Source organism: Oncorhynchus keta, chromosome 1 (assembly GCF_023373465.1).
Source record: "Oncorhynchus keta strain PuntledgeMale-10-30-2019 chromosome 1, Oket_V2, whole genome shotgun sequence".
Lineage (NCBI taxonomy): Eukaryota > Metazoa > Chordata > Actinopteri > Salmoniformes > Salmonidae > Oncorhynchus > Oncorhynchus keta.
The window spans coordinates 30,469,149-30,485,548 of NC_068421.1; the positions used below are offsets into that span (position 1 = coordinate 30,469,149).

Sequence of the window (16,400 nt, forward strand, 5' to 3'; positions counted from 1 at the left end):
TCTATATACAATGTGAGATGAGGTAAAGGCAAAGAAAGGCAATGGTGGCGAAGTAAATACAATATAGCAAGTAAAACAATAAAATAATAAATAAACACTGGAATGGTAGATTTGTAGTGGATGAATGTGCAAAGTAGAAATAATGGGGTGCAAAGGAGCAAATACAGTAGTTGTTTGGGCTAAATTATAGATGGGCTATGTACAGGTGCAGTAATCTGTGAGCTGCTCTGACAGCTGGTGCTTAAAGTTATAGAACCCATTGCCCTTCATCGTTGTGAAGTCTGGGGTCCGCTCACCAACAAAGATTTCACAAAATGGGACAAATGCCAAATTAAGACTGCATGCAGAATTCTGCTAAAATATCCTGTGTACAATGTAAAACACGAAATATTGCATGCAGAGCAGAATTAGGCAGATACAAGCTAATTATAAAAATCCAGAAAAAAAAAATATATATTTCTACAACCACCTAAAAGGACCTGTTGCCACAAGAAAAGGGCAACCAATGAAGAACAAACACCACAGTAAACACAACCCATATTTACGTTTATTAATTTTCCATTTTGTACTTGAACTATTTGCACATCGCTACAACACTGCATGTGTGTGTGTGTGTGTGTGTATATACACTGCTCAAAAAAATAAAAGGGAACACTTAAACAACACAATGTAACTCCAAGTCAATCACACTTCTGTGAAATCAAACTGTCCACTTAGGAAGCAACACTGATTGACAATAAATTTCACATGCTGTTGTGCAAATGGAATATACAACAGGTGGAAATTATAGGCAATTAGCAAGACACTCCCAATAAAGGAGTGGTTCTGCAGGTGGTGACCACAGACCAATTCTCAGTTCCTATGCTTCCTGGCTGATGTTTTGGTCACTTTTGAATGCTGGCGGTGCTTTCACTCTAGTGGTATAGCATGAGACGGAGTCTACAACCCACACAAGTGGCTCAGGTAGTGCAGCTCATCCAGGATGGCACATCAATGCGAGCTGTGGCAAGAAGGTTTGCTGTGTCCGTCAGCGTAGTGTCCAGAGCATGGAGACACTACCAGGAGACAGGCCAGTACATCAGGAGACGTGAAGGAGGCCGTAGGAGGGCAACAACCCAGCAGCAGGACCACTACCTCCGCCTTTGTGCAAGGAGGAGGAGCACTGCCAGAGCCCCGCAAAATGACCTCCAGCAGGTCACAAATGTGCATGTGTCTGCTCAAACGGTCAGAAACAGACTCCATGAGGGTAGTATGAGGGCCCGATGTCCACAGGTGGGGGTTGTGCTTACAGCCCAACACCATGCAGGACGTTTGGCATTTGCCAGAGAACACCAAGATTGGCAAATTCGCCACTGGTGCCCTGTGCTCTTCACAGATGAAAGCAGGTTCACACTGAGCACATGTGACAGACGTGACTGAGTCTGGAGACGCCGTGGAGAACATTCTGCTGCCTGCAACATCCTCCAGCATGACCGGTTTGGCGTTGGGTCAGTCATGGTGTGGGGTGGCATTTCTTTGGGGGGCCTCCATGTGCTCACCAGAGCTAGCCTGACTGCCATTAGGTACTGAGATGAGATCCTCAGACCCCTTGTGAGACCATATGCTGGTGCGGTTGGCCCTGGGTTCCTCCTAATGAAAGACAATGCTAGACCTCATGTGGCTGGAGTGTCAGCAGTTCCTGCAAGAGGAAGGCATTGATGCTATGGACTGGCCCGCCCGTTCCCCAGACCTGAATCCAATTGAGCACAGCTGGGACATCATGTCTTGCTCCATCCACCAACGCCACGCTGCACCACAGACTGTCTAGGAGTTGGCGGATGCTTTAGTCCAGGTCTGGGAGGAGATCCCTCAGGAGACCATCCGCCACCTCATCAGGAGCATGCCCAGGCGTTGTAGGGAGGTCATACAGGCACGTGGAAGCCACACACACTACTGAGCCTCATTTTGACTTGTTTTAAGGACATTACATGAGTTGGATCAGCATGTCGTGTGGTTTTCCACTTTAATTTTGAGTGCGACTCCAAATCCAGACCTCCATGGGTTGATACATTTGATTTCCATTGATAATTTGTGTGATTTTGTTGTCAGCACATTCAACTATGTAAAGAAAAGTACTTAAGAATATTTCATTCATTCATTCAGATCTAGGATGTGTTATTTATTTTAGTGTTCCCTTTATTTGTTTTGAGCAGTGTATATCACACACATAATATGAGATTTGAAATGTCTATTATTTTGGAACTTTGAGTGTAATGCTGCTAGCTGCAGTGACTGAAGGGCTGCCAGCATCACTGTCCAAAGATGAATCAAATGAAAAGTAATCCTCTGCCCAAATCCTCTTATTCAAACTCTGATGTGGTGCTCATTGGTCACATTAGTAGACTGCCCCACCCTTTGCCCCCAGCCTAAAGTAACAAAAAAATGGAAGAGGGGATCAAGAGGGGGCAGGTAGGGAGAGAGAGGCGCGTGCAGTCGGGAAACACGTGCCTGCCCTGCACCGGACTTTTAAAACACCCCTCCCATCATCTCTTCCCTCTCTCTACTCTTCTTTCCACCCCTCCCTTGCTCTCCCCTAACCCACCACTATTGGAGTGCAACCAATAACAATTAGGGACGAGAACTTCGTGACTCAGCACGACTTCTACTAGTCAACTGTTACCAAGGAGAGAGGCCTGCTATAGGCTAGTGTGTGTGTGTGTACTGAGCTTGTCTATCAGGAAACGCTGCTCAGTCTGAGCTTCATAGACAGTAGTACTGAGAAGGAGCCTCTTACAGTAAACTGATCAGTAAAAGGGAAGACCGGAGGATGCGATGGTTTTTTAGCAACATGAAGCAACTATGTACACGTAGGCCTGTGTCACATACTTATTATAACTTCAAAGACTGGTGGGACTTTACAACATACACTATTCAAGATATTTTTTTATACCAGTATTCAGTCCTGAAAAAGTGAATTATTAAGATGGAAATATATTACAATGTACTGAAAATCTTAAAATAAAAATCCTGATTTCCCTCTTCACTAAATAAGCGTATGTTAAATTCCTAAAAGTGGAAGACCATGCTAGTGTAAATACATCAAGAGTGGAATATATCTGCAGTTGTGTTTGTTTGTTTCCTGGCCAGTACGTGCTTTAAATACATCCTCGAGGGGGTGGTGGGGGGTGCTGGGTCAGTCTGCTAGTCGAACACGCCACACTAACACGGCAGCATTCCCTCATCACACAGAGAGGGAGGCAGGGGGAGGAGGGAGATTGGGTGACATGAGTTCTCTGTACACCCACACTGCCCTAGTTTCCCTCTCTCCTAGTCTCTCATAGCCCTCCCTAGCCCCCCTCCATGCACCTCCCAGGGAGGAAAACCCCACCGCTGCCACCAACATACAAGATCAGATCCTCACCAGCACCAGAGGTGCACAGGAAAGTAGTGTGTGTGCATATTAAACAAGCACACACACAGCAAACATAGTAACAGGAACTCGATCACATCACTCCTGAGTTAAAGTAGCTTAGTCGAAGACCTTTGTACACCGGTCATCTGCTTGCACACAGCTTTCGATATACTCCCTGCCAGTATCACACATCATGACTCATTGAACCACAATTACAGTCATTCCTGTTTCAACCACAAAAGTCCATTAAAAAAAGATTTTAATCTCATGAGATTAGGTTTTATAAAGCTTTTTATTAAGATTATCTTTAATCTATCTTTCAAAGGGGTTTTAATGAACTCTTTGTACATTTTCATTGGAGACTCTGTTCCGCCTATACCCAAAGGCAACAGAGCATATCCAGACAGTTTAGCTTTCTGCTTGAGACTAGAAGCTTCCTTCCCTCCCCTGGACTAACCAGACCAGACCTAATGATGTTGCCAAGAACACCAAGGACCTTAGGACATACAAAGCAGCTCCAGTATCAGCCTACTGGCACTAACACAAAATAAGGATTGTTATCATCTTAGTTCATTTTAAATTAATTGCCATTTACACCAATTTTGTAACAGACAGCCCACAAAAAAAAACACCTGTAGATGTGGTGGAATACACACCATCACTTCACACTGAAGAAGCAACAGAAAAGTTCAGTGCTCAGACAGTTCCTAGCAACACCACCAGACAGTACACCAGGGGTCGGCAACAGGAAGCCTGCAGTCCAAAACCAACCAGCGAATGATTTATTAGTATTTTAGTTTTTTGTCCCCCAAAAAATGTTGTACCTGTAAAAAAAAAGAAAGTTAAAATGTTAAAAGAAAATGACAAAACTAAAAGTTGGTCACAAAAACAAACCAGAAATTTAAATCACGAGAAATTCTGCAAAAAAATGTTTAATTTAGTCACTGTTCACCAAGTATTCTCACAAATACAAAAAGGGGACATGATCGTGTCTCAATCTAATCAAGGTATGAAATTGTTATTTTCAAATACAAATCTCACTTGGTCTTAGTCAATTCGCAGTGTATAAATTATTATAATCATGTTCTGGGCCCTGATCGGTCTGCGGCTGACTTTAAAAAAAATGTAAACTTTATTTAACTAGGCAAGTCAGTAAGGAACAAATTCTTATTCACAATGATGGCCTAGGAACAGTGGGTTAACTGCCTTGTTCAGGGGCAAAACAACAGATTTGTACCATGTCAGCTCGGGGATTCAACCTAGCAACCTTCCGGTTACTAGTATTTACATTTTTTTTTAATTTTACCTTTATTTAACTAGGCAAGTCAGTAAGGAACAAATTCTTATTCACAATGATGGCCTAGGAACAAAAATGTTCCATCATTGTGAATAAGAATTTGTTCCTTACTGACTTGCCTAGTTAAATAAAGGTAAAATTTAAACAACTGCCTTGTTCAGGGGCAGAACAACAGATTTGTACCTTGTCAGCGCGGGGATTTGAACTTGCAACCTTTCGGTTGCTAGTCCAACGCTCTAACCACTAGGCTACCTGCTGCCCCAAATCTAGTTGCCTACCCCTGCAGTACACGGTCTGCCAACAACACATATTAAATTATCCACAAGTATAAAACTCCAAATTCGTTACTGGAAAAAAAGCTTCTTCAAACAAAGCTTCACAGAAAACTGACCCTGCTCCCCTTGACAGGGAAACAATCAACATTGGGAAACTAGAAAATACACAGTAAATTAAATTGTGAAAACCGACACTGAATTCAACAACTCAGTAGTAGTTTCTCCTTTGCTCAGCCATGCAGTTCTAGGTTGCTTACCTGTATATATCGGAGGGCGCTCCTCAGGACACTGAGGTTAGAGGTCTTCTTCTCGTCTGCATTGGGGATGTTTTTCTTCAGGGTGTCAAAGCACTCTTTCAGGTGAGCACGTCTAAGTGTAAGGGATGGAGGGATGAAGGTAGAGAGAAGAGCCTTTTAGTTAGAGGAAGAGGCAGGACGAGACGTGATTTCACATATTCAGATTCAAAAAGAAAAAAAATGCTGCAAACCAATTTACCATTTGGGACTAATTCCTAGTAACATAAGACACATTGAACAGGTTTTGGTTTCCTGGTAAAGCATCTCTGATAAAGGATACAGGCAGGGGTACGGCAACAACTCCCCTGCTTAGTCCCGTTCTGGGCATTATAACCCTACTATAACAGTACATGGAAGTACTAAAAGAATAAGCAGAACATTCAAAGCCATTAACAAATCCAAGATGTCAATTATCATCTGACAAATGCAATAGATTAGCCATAAGTGAATAAATGGGAGAATAAGTTGTTCTTCGAACAGGACAGAGAAGCAAGCAAGCAACTCGATTGAAAAAAAGACGTGGGCAATAAGTGGGCTCCCGAGTTGCGCAGTGGTCTAAGGCACTGTATCTCAGTGCAAGAGGCATCACTACAGTCCCCGGTTCGAATCCAGGCTGTATCACATCCAGCCGTGATTGGGAGTCCCATAGGGCGGCACACAATTGGCCTAGCGTCGTGCGGGTTTGGCCAGGGTAGGCCGTCATTGTAAATAAGAATTTTCTTAACTGACTTACCTAGTTAAATAAAAAGGTTCAATTATACATTTAAAAAATCTATATAAAAATAAAAGTGCACACCTAATCTCAACCTTAAACTGTCCTGTGCAAAGAGCTCAAACCTCTTTGTTTAATAAAGGCGACCATGGGAGAGAGATGCACCCACCTGTTTTTCTCAAGCTTGTTATGTACTTCTCTTGTCCCTGCCCTGTAAAAGCACAGATCGGAGCACATTATAAGATTGGGTGTCCAGAATGGGCAAGACGACGAGACTCACAGAACAAGAATCAAAATCAACCAACAAATATAAAGTACTCCATCATCTTCTACTTTACTTCAACAATATACTGTATAATATGCACAGGGAGCTAATTGGATCTGATTATTGCACAATTGTCCAATCAGGACATACCCATTATGAAGTACATAAGCCAAGAATCATTTAGTCCAAGAATCCTTCAGTGCAGTAACTTTTCATGGTTCGTGATTCTTCCGATACCGTTGGTGCCTTACCACTCAACAAGTGACTGACAATCACAGGCACAGTTACAGACAAAGGAAAACTAAAAGGCAAATGGAGGAAAAAATCCAAACAAAGTTCAAACCATCCTCTCCTATAAATAACTAAATGGCCACTCACCCTCCAGGCCTCTTCTTCCCGTCCAGGTCAGGGGGGCTGCCTCGGCCCCCAACAGGGCTGGTCTGGCCTCCGCACGGAGTCTGGGGGGGCCCTGGCTGGGGGAGTAAGGAATGCAGCTGGGAGGCTGAGACGATTGAGCCAGGGTAGGATTGCACCAGCTGGGGAGACTGCTGTTGTTGCTTCTGCAGCAGTTTATGGGTTCCAGATTGAGGGGAAACAATCTGTGGAAGGTGATGATTCTGCTTGTGGTTGCCAGATTGAGCCAAAGACAAGTGGCGGGAGTGGTCTGTCTTCACCTGAGGAGAGAGAGCCAAAAGCACACCCTGTCCCTGGTGGCCCTGCCCTGGAGAGTGAGGGTCCCTCCTGGGGGAGGCCAGGTGGGGTGCTGCCCCAGCCTGGGGGGACAGGGTGGTGGAAGAGGGGGTTGGGACGTTGGGGGGCAGACCTGTGTGGTTGGAGGTCATCATGGGGATAGGGATGACAGTCATGGAGGGGGGCGGCAGTGGGGGCGGGACAAAGGCGGGGCAGCGCTCTGAGTAGGGGCAGGAGTCTTCTGCTCGGGTCACATAGTTCATCTGGATGGGGGAGGAGTAGGTAGTGACATCATTGCGTTTGTGGTCAGATAGCTGTTCGAGGCGAAGCTTCTCCCGCAGCTCATTCTCCTCTGTGGGAAGAGAAAGACGGCATAGTTAGAGGACAGAACATGCAGAACAGTTAGAGCAGCAAGGTTAAGTACCAGCAGAAACATTTCACAACATTTCTAGCGTCCTCTGACTAATCTCCATCTAGTGAGTTTAACAGCCGGGTTCACTCATCAACAAACACTACAAATCAATAAACAAAAAAAGGGGAGGGAGGAAAACTAGAATAGCTGGAAGGAAGAATTCCGCCAGCCATTCACCTTGCTAGCAGTGTTCACAGCTTACATTGCCGTTGTATGGTCTGAATTGAAATAGGATGCCAGACACTGACATACGTTCATACTAGACCTGTAGGCATAGACTTCATCCTGCCTCCTGGAACTCTGCCAGCTTATAAGAGCCGTATAATGCAGCCGCAATGCCTTGCCTGCCAGAACAGTGAAACTAGTTACAAGAATTGACATTATACTAAACAGAGCTTGTCTTTGAGGGAATCCTGTAGTGCACTATATAGAGAATGCGCTTCTTGGTGCTGGCTGGTTGCCTGGCTACATGACAAACTCAATGCTGTTCATTCTTTTAACGAGTTGATTCACACAGGTCTGGAGTAGAGGTCGACCGGTTAGGATTTTTCAATGCCGATACCGATTATTGGAGGACCAAAAACAGATACCGATTATTCGAGGATCAAAAAAAGAGACCGATTAATCGGACAATTTTGAAAAAATGTATTCATTTGTAATAATGACAATTACAACAATACTGAAAGAACACTTCTTTTAACGTCAATAAAAATCAATTTAGCCTTCAATTTGGTTTAAATAATGCAAAAACAAAAGTGTCGGAGAAGAAAGTAAAAGTGCAATATTTGCCATGTAAGAAAGCTAACGTTTAAGTTCATTGCTCAGAACATGAGAACATATGAAAGCTGGTGGTTCCTTTTAACATGAGTCTTCAATATTCCCAGGTAAGAAGTTTTAGGTTGAGGTCATTATAGGAATATTTCACTCTATACCATTTGTATTTCATATACCTTTGACTATTGGATGTTCTTATAGGCACTTTAGTATTTCCAGTGTAACTTCTGTCCCTCTCCTCGCCCCTACCTGGGCTCCAACCAGGAACACATCGACAACAGCCACCCTCGAAGCATCGTTACCCATCGCTCCACAAAAGCTGTGGCCCTTGCAGAGCAAGGGGAACAATTACTCCAAGTCTTAGAGCGAGTGACGAGTTTGAAACACTATTAGCGTGCACCCCACTAACTAGCCAGCCATTTCACATTGGTTACACCAGCCTAATCTCGGGAGTTGATAGGCTTGAAGTCATAAACAGCTCAATGCTTGAAGCATTATGAAGAGCTGCTGGCAATCGCACAAAAGTGCAGTTTGAATGAATGCTTATGAGCCTGCTGCTGCATACCACCGCTCAATCAGACTGTTCAATCAAATAATAGACTTAATTATAACATAATGACACACAGAAATACGAGTCTAGCATTTCAAAAATAAAACGTTTATTCTTTCAGTGAACGACGAAACCGTTCCGTATTTTATCGAACGGGTGGCATCCAAAAGTCTAAATATTCCTGTTAACATTGAAGGTGGTGCAATGTATGTTATAATTACCTAAAATTCTGGCAAATTAGATCGGAACGAGCCAGGCAGCACAAACTGTTGCATATATCCTGACGCTGCATGCAATGAATACAAGAGAAGGGACACAACTTCCCTCGTTAAAAGAAATTCATGTTAGCAGGCAATATTAACTAAATATGCATGTTTAAAAATATATACTTGTGTATTGATTTTAAGAAAGGCATTGATGTTTATGGTTAGGTACACATTGGTGCAACGACAGTGCTTTTTCGCAAATGCGCTTATTAAATCACCTGTTTGGCGAAGTAGGCTATGATTCAATGATAAATTAACAAGCTAGATAAACTAGTAATATCAACCATGTGTAATTAACTAGTGATTATGTTAAGATTGATTGCTTTTAATAAGATAAGTTTAATGCTAGCTAGCACCTTATCGTGGCTCCTTGCTGCACTCGCATAACAGGTAGTCAGCCTGTCACGCAGGGGTGTATGCAATGTAATCGGCCATGATCGGTGTCCAAAAATGCCGATTACGGATTGTTATGAAAACTTCAAAATCGTCCATTCTGATTAATCGTTCGACCTCTAGTCTGTAGTATGACAGGAGAACTGACTGACAGTGTGTGTGGTAAAATCTGTGCTGCACTCAGTTTGTGAGATTATTATATATATTTTTTGAATAGGGAGTGGGGTATATTCCAAGGTCAGTGTGTCCAAGTAAAAGCAGGTTTTATGCCTCTAGCCCCATCCCATTCATACGGGCATAGTTCCAATGTAAAAAGGGATATATTCTGTTGGGATATTACAAGCTTCTGTAATTCCCCAAACAAAATCTCCTTACTGGAGACGCATATGCAACGACTGTAGTATGTGTAGGGCTACATACTGTAAAGAAAAGTTTGTGAAACTTAAGAGCAGAAGCAGAATTGTTTTTCTGGGAAACTTCCTTCTGTGATATCTCCACATCTACTGAGAGCACGGAGAGAAAGAGAGAGACTTGTCTGTTAGAACAGTTCAGTACTGATACTCTTAACATAAAGTCCACGTGCTGTCCTTTGAGAATGAGCTCACATTGTGTTGAAAGAACAAGGAATACGCAATGTTGTCTCAGAGTGAGGGAGAAAAGACGACAACCTGGACAAGCCAGAGAGACAAAGGAAGAGGGGGTTGAATCCCTGAGTTCTAGCAACGAACCTCACCCATCTTCATCCAATCAGATTGGAGAATCCCCCCCAACAGCACGTGTTTCAATGTGTAGATACTAGGGGGAAGGGGGGGGGGGGTTGTCCAGTTGCCATGGTAACAGTAGTGTTAGAACCCATCAGACACAAGAGAGCTTTTACAGCCATCCTTTACGTTGATAAAGGGGTGGAGCAGGGCCATGCCAAGTCTGGACATTACAGCACGTTAGCTACACAATGTTGCCTTCTTCCCTTTGAACACCATATCAAATTGAGTTGTTCTGAGAACCTTTCAGAAGTGTGGGAGATAGAGGTCATACAATGGATTGGGCCCAAGCAGTGGTACTTTACCTTATTATCGGGAGGGTATAGCTGACTGTAGTGAAAAATATGGACAAAAGCAAAACGTCTCAAAATATAGCATAACAGTGTGTCTGTCAGTCACAATAACGCTCTCTGCCTGTGCATCATCCAAAAGAGGCTAATGCCATAACATACATGGAACATGATTTCACAATGAACACAGGCATTGGACATATTTTCTTCATAGCCAGGAACAAGCAACAGCTCTGCTCTCCACATCACAGCAGAGGCCAGATCAGAGACACTGAAAGCCACCAGTCTTAAATAAGAGTCTCAAATAAATAGCAGATCATAGCCGCGGGAAGTAGTTTGGGGGTGCTGCGATATCGTTCTTCGAGTGTGGGTGGGGGTTGCCCACATGCTCCAGACGGCTATTGGGTCGCTAATACAGGACTATTAAAGGCCCACTGCACTACTTTTGTGAAATGTTTTAATGTATTTTTGATTCCCCCTTATTAACCTGAACTAGGCCGACTTAAGTTAGTAAAAATAAAATGTTCAAGACCAGGGTTGTATTAGTGCACACCCTAGCACTGTCATCAGTGTAAACAACACCATCATTAGTTTTTAACCACCACCTCAGGCCTACCCACTACACTACATTAGTGACAAATTGCAGTCAGAGTTCAAAGTTCAGAAGCCCTGAGAAGTTGCAGTCCATTAAGTGCTCTCCTCCCAAATACAAGAACAACCCATAAAACCCCAGGAGGACTAGATTGGTTCGGACAAACCCCAGAAGGGTTGGTTTGGACAAACCCCAGAAGGATTGGTTCAACCTTGCCCAGTCACACACCCAGAGTAGGATTCTAAAGGTCAAACTGAGTACATCAAATACAAAGCCAGCACTGTCTAATTCAACTCTACAAGTACATGAGAAGAATGGTCCTTTATAAACCCATTCCAGATATCAACCCCTGCCCAGAGCTAGGAATAAGTCCTTCTCTACATGCATTCGAGGATGGTCCTTTAAAAACCCATTACATACTTAAAACCTCCCTTTAAGTGCAGAGTACAGAGTGTTGAAACTCCTAAATCAAGTAGTATTGGTCACGTACACATATTTTGCAGATGCTCTCACGGGTGTAGTGAAAAACTTATGTTCCTAGCTCCAACAGTGCAGTAATACCTAATAATACACATTAATATAAGAACAGGCGATGTCAGAGTCCGGAATATAAATATATATGATGTGTGTATTGCTATTATTGACAGTATATTAATAGAAAATATGTATACAGCAGTAGTTATATGATGAGCCATGACTAGAATACAGTACAAACATAGTGGTAAAACTATGTAAACATTAAAGTGACCAGCATTCAATGACTATGTAGACAGGTCAATTACCCCTCTGTCCTCTGCAAATGAATGACAAATCAAGAAACTGACTGGTGAGTAGGAAGCTGTGGATAAGGTAGAGGAAGGGGTTGTTGTTACTATTACCATCTTGGTTCTCAACCCATGAGTAATCAGAAGTGAAAGCATTGACCTAAGATGTGAGAGAATGATGCCACTCCTTGGTTTCCGGTAAAAATCAGAGAAACAGTTGAGTATAGCCTAGTTCTCATGCAATGTATAAACATACTTTTGTAAATCAACGTGGGAGGCAAGTCTGGTATAAGTTTGTTTGTCAACCGGCATTGGTTTGTCAATTAAAACACTTTCCAATAACCTTATTTTCTTCAGTAAATTGGTTGACTCGAGACTACAATGAGCTCATATATAATAACATACACACTTTCAAAGTACACGAAAAACAAGATTCAGTGAGAGGAGTTACTTGGTTAATGTTTGCTTGACTAACTAAATATCTAGTTAAATTTTGCATCGTTGTTTTCAGCTCTGTAGCCTTGATAGAAGAGTTAAAAACATGTGTAGTTCCACTTATATAACCACTGCACATAGCAGAAGAGAGAGTACAGTCGAGCGGGAGAAACACTGCCCTACTTTCTTCCACACTGACCAGCAGCAGCACTAGAGAGAAGAGAACAGGGCAGGAGGGGGCCTCCGGGTGTAGGAGTGCCGAGCATGCACGTGGTGAAACGGCCGGCCCCCGTTGCAGATATGGGGCATCATCAATTTGGACACGTCACCAGCAACACGCAAAAAATTACGTGTTTAGCTCGTGAGCCGAAGGTTCCTTTACTATGAATGCTCCATTTAGTAGTCTACATTTCAGTTTAAAAAGTGCCATGTACGAAATCACAAAATGTAAAGTTGTACGCATACAATCATTTTAGGAGTTCAAAAGACTGATCGCCACAGAAACCGAGAGGGAAACCTGAAATCTGTCATATGATCCCCTGCTATGTCAGGTCAAATTATGCTAAACGGATTTAGCGCTCCCGTCGCCACCGCCCTTTCCTGTGAGTTATTTTCTCGAATGTAAAATAATGAATGAAGGTTACTATTCAACTTTAAAATAGGTCGCCAAATGTTAAGGTTACAGGGTTTTGCCGAGATATCATAGTTGGAAACAGTGTTGCAAATAAACAAGATCGTTTCAAGACTTGATAGGAGGCGTTTCGATCATCGTTCGTCTGTAATGCAGTAAAATTCACATGGCTACATTGTCTCCTGTCACACATCCAAATTATATATTTGTAATCAACTTCTTAGAACAAGGAGCTACTGAAATAGGCTACCATTTCAAATCACACCTCAAATTGCTCAAGACATTTAACTCAGTAGAACCAACTATATAGTCGAGACAAGGAAGTCTAATCACAACCCAAACAAAGGCAATACAATCAACTGTGCACGTAATTTTACATTTAAACCAAAATAATTTATTACGGTAAAAGTTAATTTACATTGAGAGAGGTAAAAATGCATGCAGAGATTCTTCTCACAGTAGAAGTAACTTAGAAATTTGACACATCTAAATAACGAATTCGTTTGATCCTTTAAACTTTGAAAGCCTCTAGAAAACCTATAATTGATTGCAACCTTTACATACCACGTGCTTTCTGTTGTTGCTGGGCTTGCAATTCCAAAAACTTTGCTGCTTCTAAAAGCGTTTCGATGCTCATTTCTTCTCCGTATTGGAAACAAAACGTTACAAGTAAAAATGTTGAACAAATGTTACAGGGTATGCACTTTAATTTTCAGTGTAATGATCCAGTCTTTCAATCAGCAAAACTGAAGAAAAGGGTAATCGGAGACCCCACGTAGAAACTCTTCCACATACATACGTAGAGGAGTTGCAACAAGATGGCGCTGAGTAGTAGGTAACAAATCAGGGCCAAAAGCATACCATTTATGACCGCCCACACGTCATTCCCTCCCATACACTGCAATGACAAAGAAAACGAGAAATGGAGTCTTGGAATGGACTGACCTGCTATTTCTTATAATGAAAGAAACGAAGCATGAAAATTAAACAAATTGTGAAAGTCGTTCCTCAGTTGAATTTAAACAACTCAGCATGTTGATTCCAAAAGTTGTTTCAACATTGAATTTCATAGTGTTATGATTAACACAAACTACATGTTCTATCATTTATTCCTAATCCACGATTTATCTGTATCCGTTCACGGCAAGACGTATCGTTTCCCCAATAGCCAATCACCAGGGAGAACAACAAGGTATGGTGCTTGAACACATGGACAAAGTGCAGTAGCCATCATTCGAATATTATGATTCGGTCTCCAGGTCTGTGGCCCCAGAAACCAATTTCCGCCATACATTTATTAGTCATCACAGTTGTCTGTTTAAAGTAATCTTAAAGGAAACATGTAATTTATTTATTGTGTTGCAACCATTTGCCGTGTCAACCGTCATAAATGTACCATTAGTCATACAAAGGGCGTGGTGGAATAGTCAATTCACAAACAACGTGTTACAGGACGGGGCGGCTTTAAACGAGAGCAATTCAAACGTTTGTTATATAGAGACAGTAGTAGCCTTTCTCTCCACATGACCGAGCGTCGACGACCTTGGGCTGACTGTCTGGATGTTCGGGGAGTAGTCCATTTTCTCAGTTTAACTATGGGCAGTAATGTTATTTTGCTTTGTCAGCATACCCCTTTAATTTAGATAATTAACAAGTATTATGCTTGCTTGTTTTTTACTGGTGTGATAGCTATTTAAGACCAAAGTTATCATAAATTCAACCAAAAATTGACACCACCTCAAGCAACCATTGTGTGTCTGTTCCATTTATCACACTGACACAGCAATACGAGCAGGAAGTCAATATTGCGGCTTTAAAAAAAGGCCACTGTGATAGTGACACAGTTGCACTCAAACAGAGCTTTGAACTCACCTTTGCCTGGTACATATATCGTAGTGCCTGGTACAGCAACTGAACCGCCCACAACCGCAGGGCTCTCCAAAGGGTGTCGCGGATTGCACGACACATCACCAGGTTAAACTACCTGCCCTCCAAGATGCCTACAGCACCCGATGTCACAGGAAGGCCAAAAAGATAATCAATGACCACCCGAGCCACTGCCTGTTCACCCCGCTATCATCCAGAAGGCGAGGTCAGTATAGGTGCATCAAATCTGGGACCGAGAGAAGCTGTTTTTCAATCTCTCAAGGCCATCACTGTTAAATAGCCATCACTAGCATGGAGGCTGCTACCTATATACAGACTTGAAATCATTGGCCACTTTAATAAATGTAAACATTAAAGTGACTAGTGTTCCATATCTTATGTTACTCATCTCATACGTATATACTGTATTCTATACAGAAATTGCTCATCCATATATATTCTTATAAACTGGTGGTTCGAGCCCTGAATGCCGATTGGCTGACAGCCATGGTAAATAAGACCATTTACCACGGGTTTGACAATTTATTTTTACTGCTCTAATTAAGTTGGTAACTAGTTTATAATAGCAATAAGGCACCTCAGGGGTTTGTGATAAAAAGCCAATATACCACGGCTAAGGGCTGTGTCCAGGCAGTACGCATTGCGCCGAAGAACAGTCCTTTGCCGTCGTATATTGGCCATATACCACACCTCCTCGGGCTTTATTGCTTAATTATTCCATTCCTTTACTTGGATTTGTGTGTATTAGGTTGTTTTTAAAAAAAATGGTTAGATATATTGTTGCACTGTCGGAACTAGAAACAAGTATTTCTCTACACTCGCAATAACAGCTGCTAAACATGTATGTGACAAATAAAATGTGATATTGTTTATACACTCACACTGTCTTTACAGCTGTACCATTGAGCGCTTCCTGACTGGTATGTCAACTGCACCGGAAGTCCCTACAAAGGGTGGTGCGGACAGCCCAGCGCATCACTGGGGGTGAGCACCCAGCCATCCAGGACATGCGATGCCTGAGAAAGGCCAGAAAAATGGCCAAAAACTCCAGCAACCGAGATATGGACTGTTTTCCATGCTCATGTTCGACAGGTGGTAACGGTGCATCAAGGCTCAGACTCCTCTACCCTGGCCATAAGACTTAACTTGCTAACTACTGCTCTCCCTCAGGCTATCCACACTGACTATGCCCATCCACAAGTCTCTACTCATTGACACCATACACTTACAGCCACATTCACACACCACCTCTGCATCTATAATGATTAGATTTATTACTACCATAACACTGCTGTTCATTGATTATATATTATTACCAGCACTGCATTGTTGGGAAAGAGCTCCCAAGGTAAGAATTTCATAGTACTGTTTTACACCAGTTGTATCCTGTGCACGTGACAAATACACGTTGGGTCCACTGCTGGGCCACATTTTCTAGTATTCACATCTAAATCTCTGCTCAGGAAGTGCGTCTGTTCATGTGATAATTGTCTACGGACAATTCCAATGTACATGCACTCTAGGCACAGGAAAGACTGAGGAAAGGTTGGACATCCTGCGTTACTATGAGGTATTGTTTTAGACAGTGTGTGTGTGTACAAAGACCATTCATTACTAGCTGAACAACTCAATAGCCGTCTAATTTGGCTGGCAACACTTCCTAATTGTGATACAACGACAGACCACTTTTAAAAAGGTGAAGCAAGTGTCTCCCCAGAA

General features: G+C 42.5%; 1 protein-coding gene across 2 annotated transcripts in view; it reads right to left on the minus strand.

Annotated features, from left to right (window-relative positions):
* LOC118370962 (max-binding protein MNT-like) overlaps nucleotides 1-14,819 on the minus strand; it is a 32,602-nt gene extending 17,783 nt beyond the window's left edge. Inside the window, exons 1-4 of one of the 2 annotated variants that reach the window (XM_035756412.2) lie at nucleotides 14,667-14,819; nucleotides 6,615-7,278; nucleotides 6,141-6,182; nucleotides 5,221-5,332 (exon numbers count right to left, since the gene is read on the minus strand). In XM_035756412.2, the coding sequence (XP_035612305.1) occupies nucleotides 5,221-5,332; nucleotides 6,141-6,182; nucleotides 6,615-7,189 (729 nt within the window). In that variant the 5' untranslated portion in view covers nucleotides 7,190-7,278; nucleotides 14,667-14,819. Of the gene's footprint in view, nucleotides 1-5,220; nucleotides 5,333-6,140; nucleotides 6,183-6,614; nucleotides 7,279-13,358; nucleotides 14,635-14,666 lie in introns of those variants that run through there. The other variant, XM_035756261.2, reaches the window with a different exon arrangement.
* Nucleotides 14,820-16,400: the final 1,581 nt, after the last annotated feature.